Source organism: Etheostoma spectabile, chromosome 20, assembly GCF_008692095.1.
Source record: "Etheostoma spectabile isolate EspeVRDwgs_2016 chromosome 20, UIUC_Espe_1.0, whole genome shotgun sequence".
NCBI lineage: Eukaryota > Metazoa > Chordata > Actinopteri > Perciformes > Percidae > Etheostoma > Etheostoma spectabile.
Window position 1 is genome coordinate 26892590 of NC_045752.1, and position 7500 is coordinate 26900089.

The 7500-nt window shown below is 33.7% G+C and overlaps 1 protein-coding gene and 1 long non-coding RNA gene across 3 annotated transcripts in view; one reads left to right on the forward strand and one right to left on the reverse strand.

Annotated features, from left to right (window-relative positions):
* The window catches only part of hectd1 (HECT domain containing 1), a 59322-nt gene that overhangs the window by 28541 nt on the left and 23281 nt on the right, over positions 1-7500 (reverse strand). For both annotated transcript variants that reach the window (XR_004326847.1, XM_032499788.1), the window contains exons 19-21: positions 6486-6591; positions 5487-5621; positions 321-460 (exon numbers count right to left, since the gene is read on the reverse strand). Coding sequence is in view for 1 of the 2 variants with exons in the window: in XM_032499788.1 (XP_032355679.1) it covers positions 321-460; positions 5487-5621; positions 6486-6591 (381 nt within the window). In the remaining variant the exon portion in view is untranslated. The remainder of the gene's footprint in view (positions 1-320; positions 461-5486; positions 5622-6485; positions 6592-7500) is intronic.
* The window catches only part of LOC116669753 (uncharacterized), a 23725-nt gene that overhangs the window by 15179 nt on the left and 1046 nt on the right, over positions 1-7500 (forward strand). The window contains exon 2 of the long non-coding RNA XR_004326850.1: positions 481-486. This is a non-coding gene — a long non-coding RNA (uncharacterized LOC116669753). The remainder of the gene's footprint in view (positions 1-480; positions 487-7500) is intronic.

Below are 7500 nucleotides of genomic sequence, written 5' to 3' on the forward strand. Positions count from 1 at the left end.
CAGAGGACGCTCTACAACGTCCCTGTTGGCAACACTATACGTATTTTTTTTTAATGTATTTTTGATGAAGTTTTATATCTTAAGTTTGTATTTTTATAAATTTTAGTTATCAGAATAATTGATATATTTTGATGTTCTGTTGTGACAAAACAAATTATTATCATATTAATTTAGTGGGAACTCATAAATAACTAATGGAAGGGGAATCGGTTTCTGAATTTTTCTTTTTTAAATATATATCGGCTTTAAAAAAAAAAAGAAATCTCTACTTTAAAGTAAAATACTTCAATACAGTGTGAAGTACAGAAGGACTTTCGTACTTGGCGTTGGTGCCGACCCAGTAGATGATCCCGTTCTCGTCGAAGTCGTGCTGGTGTCTGAAGGTGAAGGTCTGTCCTTCCCTCAGCTTCCTCACGAACACGAAGGACGAGCGCTCAAAGTCGTACCACTGCTTCGCCACCTGGAGGACGACAGCCGCAGGTTCAAGTCCCAACTCCACTACAACCACATCACAGTGAAGCTACGCGTTTGGTTTGGGCTATTACTACTGTATAGTCAGTACTTTTAGATAGTATTTCTACTGTATAGTCAGTACTTTTAGATACTATTTCTACTGTATAGTCAGTACTTTTAGATACTATTACTACTGTATAGTCAGTACTTTTAGATACTATTTACTACTGTATAGTCAGTACTTTTAGATACTATTTACACTGTATAGTCAGTACTTTAGATACTTTTCTACTGTATAGTCATACTTTTAGATACTATTTCTACTGTATAGTCAGTACTTTAGATACTATTTCTACTGTAAGTCAGTACTTTTAGATACTATTTCTACTGTATAGTCAGTACTTTTAGATACTATTTCTGATCAACTTTGTACTAGACAGTACTTTTATATACTTTTACAACTGTATAGTCAGTACTTTTAGATACTATTTCTACTGTATAGTCAGTACTTTTAGATACTTTTACAACTGTATAGTCAGTACTTTTAGATAGTATTTCTACTGTATAGTCAGTACTTTTAGATACTATTTCTACTGTATAGTCAGTACTTTTAGATACTATTTCTACTGTATAGTCAGTACTTTTAGATAGTATTTCTACTGTATAGTCAGTACTTTTAGATAGTATTTCTACTGTATAGTCAGTACTTTTAGATACTATTTCTACAGTATAGTCAGTACTTTTATATACTTTTACAACTATATAGTCAGTACTTTTATATACTTTTACAAACTGTAAGTCAGTCCTTTTATATACTTTTACAACTGTAAGTCAGTCCTTTTAGATAGTATATTCTACTGTATAGTCAGTACTTTTAACTACTATTTCTACTGTATAGTCAGTACTTTTAGATACTATTTCTACTGTATAGTCAGTACTTTTAGATACTATTTCTACTGTATAGTCAGTACTTTTAGATAGTATTACAACTGTTAGTCAGTACTTTTAGATACTATTTCTACTGTTAGTCAGTACTTTTAGATAGTATTTCTACTGTATAGTCAGTACTTTTAGATACTATTACAACTGTTAGTCAGTACTTTTAGATACTATTTCTACTGTTAGTCAGTACTTTTAGATACTATTACAACTGTTAGTCAGTACTTTTAGATACTATTTCTACTGTTAGTCAGTACTTTTAGATACTATTACAACTGTATAGTCAGTACTTTTAGATACTATTTCTACTGTATAGTCAGTACTTTTAGATACTATTCAACTGTATAGTCAGTACTTTTAGATAGTATTTCTACTGTATAGTCAGTAGTTTAGATACTATTACAACTGTATAGTCAGTACTTTTAGATACTATTTCTACTGTATAGTCAGTACTTTAGATACTATTACAACTGTATAGTCAGTACTTTAGATACTATTTCTACTGTATAGTCAGTTTCTTTTAGATAATATTACAACTGTATAGTCAGTACTTTTAGATAGTATTTCTACTGTATAGTCAGTACTTTTAGATACTATTTCTACTGGATAGTCAGTACTTTTAGATACTATTTCTACTGTATGTCAGTACTTTTAGATACTATTACAACTGTATAGTCAGTACTTTTAGATACTATTACAACTGTATAGTCGTACTTTTAGATAGTATTCTACTGTATAGTCAGTACTTTTAGATACTATTTCTACTGTATAGTCAGTACTTTTAGATACTATTTCTACTGTATAGTCAGTACTTTTAGATAGTATTACAACTGTATAGTCAGTACTTTTAGATACTATTTCTACTGTTATAGTCAGTACTTTTAGATATATTTTCTACTGTATAGTACTTTAGTATTTCTACTGTATATCGTACTGTTAGATATATTTCTACTGTATAGTCAGTACTTTTAGATACTATTTCTACTGTATAGTCAGTACTTTTAGATACTATTTCTACTGTATAGTCCAGTACTTTTAGATACTATTTTCTGTAAGTCAGTATTTTAGATAGTATTTCTACTGTTTGGGCAGTACTTTTAGATACTATTTCACTGTATAGTCAGTACTTTTAGATACTATTCACTGTAATTTAGTACTTTTAGATAGTATTTCTACTGTATATCAGTACTTTTAGATATATTTCTACTGTATAGTCAGTACTTTATATTTTACACTATATCAGTACTTTTATATTTACTGTAAGTCAGTACTTTTAGATAGTATTTCTACCTGTATAGTCAGTACTTTTAGATACTATTTTCTACTGTATAGTCAGTACTTTTAGATAGTATTTCTACTGTATAGTCAGTACTTTTAGATACTTTTCAACTGTATAGTCAGTACTTTTAGATACTATTTCTACTGTATAGTCAGTACTTTTAGATACTATTTCCACTGTATAGTCAGTACTTTTAGATACTATTTCTACTGTATAGTCAGTACTTTTAGATTACTATGCTACTGTATAGTCAGTACTTTTTGATACTATTTCTACTGTATAGTCCCGTACTTTTAGATACTCTTTCTAAATGTATAGTCCAGTACTTTTAGATAGTATTTCTACTGTATAGTCAGTACTTTTAGATACTATTTCTACTGTATAGTCAGTACTTTTAGATACTATTTACTGTATAGTCAGTACTTTTAGATACTATTTCTACTGTATAGTCAGTACTTTTATATACTATTTCTACTGTATAGTCAGTACTTTTATACTTTTACACGTATAGTCAGTACTTTTAGATACTATTTCTACTGGGATAGTCATACTTTTAGATACTTTTCAAATGTATAGTCAGTACTTTTAGATATATTACACTGATAGGTCAGTACTTTTTGATACATTTCTACTGTATAGTCATACTTTTAGATACTATTACAACTGTATAGTCAGTTTCTTTTAGATACTATTTCTACTGTATAGTCAGTACTTTTAGATAGTATTTCTACTGTTAGTCAGTACTTTTAGATACTTTCACTGTATATGTCATACTTTTAGATACTATTTCTACTGTATAGCAGTACTTTTAGATACTATCTACTGTATAGTCAGTACTTTAGATACTATTACAACTGTATAGTTCAGTACTTTTAGATAGTATTTCAACTGTATAGTCAGTACTTTAGATACTTTTCTAAATGTATAGTCAGTACTTTTAGTATATTTCTACCCGTATAGTCAGTACTTTTAGATACTATTTCTACTGTATGTCAGTACTTTTAGATACTATTCAACTGTATAGTCAGTACTTTTAGATACTATTTCACTGTATAGTCAGTACTTTTAGATAGTATTTCTACTGTATAGTCAGTACTTTTAGATACTATTTCAAATGTATAGTCAGTACTTTTTAGATACTATTTCTACTGTATAGTCAGTACTTTTAGATACTTTTACACTATAGTCAGTACTTTTAGATACTTTTCAACTGTATAGTCAGTACTTTTAGATATATTTCTAACTGTATAGTCAGTACTTTTAGATACTTTTACTGTATAGTCAGTACTTTTAGATACTATTTCTACTGTATAGTCAGTACTTTTAGATACTTTCTACTGTATAGTCAGTACTTTAGATACTATTTCTACTGTATAGTCAGTACTTTTAGATACTATTTACACTGTATAGTCAGTACTTTTAGAAATATTTTCTACTGTATAGTCAGTACTTTAGATACTATTTCTAACTGTATAGTCAGTACTTTTAGATAGTATTTCTACTGTATAGTCGTACTTTAGATACTATTTCTACTGTATAGTCAGTACTTTTAGATACTATTCTACTGTATAGTCATACTTTTAGATACTATTTCTACTGTATAGGTCAGTACTTTTAGAAAACTTTTACTACTGTATAGTCAGTACTTTTAGATAGTATTTCTACTGTATAGTCAGTACTTTTAGATAATTTCTACTGTTATCCGTACTTTTAGATAGTATTTCTACTTTTAGTCGTACTTTTAGATACATTTCTACTGTATAGCTCAGTATTTTTAGATACTATTTCTACAGTATAGTCATCTTTTATATACTTTTACAACTATTAGTCATACTTTTATATACTTTTACAACTGATAGTCAGTCCTTTTAGATACTATTTCTACTGTATAGTCAGTACTTTTAGATACTTTTACAACTGTATAGTCAGATACTTTTAGATACTATTACAGCTGTAAGTCATACTTTAGATCCTATTCTACTGTATAGTCAGTACTTTTAGATACTTTACAACTGTATAGTCAGTACTTTAGATATATTTCTACTGTATAGTCAGTACTTTTAGATACTTTTACAACTGTATAGTCAGTACTTTTAGATACTTTTACACTGTATAGTCAGTACTTTTAGATATATTCTACTGTATAGTCAGTACTTTTAGATACTATTTCTACTGTATAGTCAGTACTTTTAGATACTATTTATCTACTGTATAGTCATACTTTTAGATACGTATTTCTACTGTATAGTCCAGTACTTTTAGATACTATTTCTACTGTATAGTCAGTACTTTTAGATCTATTTCTACTGTATAGTACTTTTAGATAGTATTTCTACTGTATAGTCAGTACTTTTAGATACTATTCACTGTATAGTCAGTACTTTAGATACTATTTCTACGTATAGTCAGTACTTTTATATACTTTTACAACTATATAGTCAGTACTTTTGATACTTTACAACTGTATAGTCAGTACTTTTAGATACTATTTCTACTGTATAGTCAGTACTTTTAGATAGTATTTCTACTGTATAGTCAGTCCTTTTAGATACTATTTCTACTGTATAGTCAGTACTTTTAGATACTTTTACAACTGTATAGTCAGTACTTTTAGATAGTATTTCTACTGTATAGTCAGTACTTTTAGATACTATTTCTACTGTATAGTCAGTACTTTTAGATACTTTTACAACTGTATAGTCAGTACTTTTAGATACTATTACAGCTGTATAGTCAGTACTTTTAGATACTATTACAACTATATAGTGAGTCCCGTATTTCAGCAGTTTGGTCAGTAGTACTACTCTGTCCTCACCATCTTGAGCAGGTACTGCTCCAGGGACTCCACGGTGGCGAGCGGCTCCATCTTCAGCATGCGGCCCGTTCGGTCGATCAGCGCCGTCTCCCCGGGCGCTCGCTCCAGACGGAACCGCAGCCTCCTCGTCAAGATCTGACCAAAACAAACGCACCCGGTTAACTTTGGGAGTCACCGCTTCCCCGCCGAGCTTCAACATTAACATCGACGTTTTTCACTTGTCCGGTCAGGCAAGAGGAGAAGAAAACCTCTGCTAGCCGTGAGTCATGATTACTGGCCCCGTTACAAAAACAAGTTCAGAAGGCGACAAAACATTTTTTAAACGTGTCAGAAGCACCAAAACAGCGTCACATCCCGAAACCCAGCAACACAATTTAAAAGGCGGAAAAAAACTATGAAAGAGTCGGACAAAAAAAAAAAAAAAAAAAAAAATGTTCAAAAAATTCAACAAAAAATTTGAAAAAAACACCACACACACACACACACACACAACACACACACCACACACAACACACACACACACACACACCACACACACACACACACACACACACACCTCCTTGATTATAATTAATAATCATAATTGCAATTTTCCCACTGTGGGAGAAATAAAGGTTTTTCTTATCTTCTTATCTTAATTATTATGTAAATCCTGTATTATAACATTTTCTTTAACTATGTAAATACCGTATATATCCACACTCCTTAACACAGAATTTCCATTCAGGGATCAACACAGTATTTCTGATTCTGATTTCTGGCTGTTACATAACAGGGAAGTCGTTATTTCTTTTTTTTTAAAGCTTTTTTGGGGTCTTTTCCCCTTCATTTCAGAGCGAGAGTAGATAGACAGGAAAGGTGGGAAAGAGATGGGGGCTGCAGGTCGGACTCGAACCAGCCCCCACTGGGGGGGCTACAGGCCGCCCCATGCTGTCCTAAGTATCGTGGTGTTTTCCTGCCCCCCCCCGGCCAACCGTAAACCCTCTGACGGATTATTACCTGCAGGTTGTAGGAGGATCCTGGCGTGTCGTACAGGTGCAGAGGTAGACGTTCGATCGACTCCAGGACGGCAATCAGTTTGCGGATTAAGGCGACGGCAGGCCGGCTGCAAACACACACACACACACACACACACACACACACACACACACACACACACACACACACACACACAGAGACACACACACACACACACACCAGAGACACACAGAGACACACACCACAGGGTGAATATCACACTCTTCTTCTCATTAGAAATGACTCAAACCCATTAATCAATCATCAGAATAGGTGGTTATTCATTTAAGAGCCGAATAGGGATGTCATGATACCAACAGTACACAATACTAGATACCAACGTTCATACTTTTGCATTACTTTATTTGAACGGGGGGGGCACTGTGTCATGTCACTCTTCTTCTTTAGTCGGGCTCGAGCGAAGGCAACACAGGAAACGGAGAATCGCATCCAGACGCAGAGTTTATTGACACTTTAAAACTAGTCAACTCATCTTTGCCACTTTACAATTAAAGGCAAGAAGCTTAAAGACACACAAGCATCTCCCTCACTCTACACGCTCAGACCACACACCAGCACACACACCACACACACACACAAGCATCTCCCTCACTCTACCACGCACTCAGACACCACACCACACACACAAAGCATCTCCCTCACTCTACCACGCACTCAGACACACACACACACACCACACACACAAGCATCTCCCTCACTCTACCACGCACTCAGACACAACACACACACACACACACAAAGCATCTCCCTCACTCTACCACGCACTCAGACACACACACACACACACCACACGCCCACACACACACCCCCACACACCTCACTCTACCACGCACAACACACACACACACACTCACTCTACCACGCACGCCACACACACACCCCACACACACACTCACTCACCACGCACGCACACAACACACACGCCCACACACACACCTCACTCTACCACGCCCGCACACACACACACTACCCACAC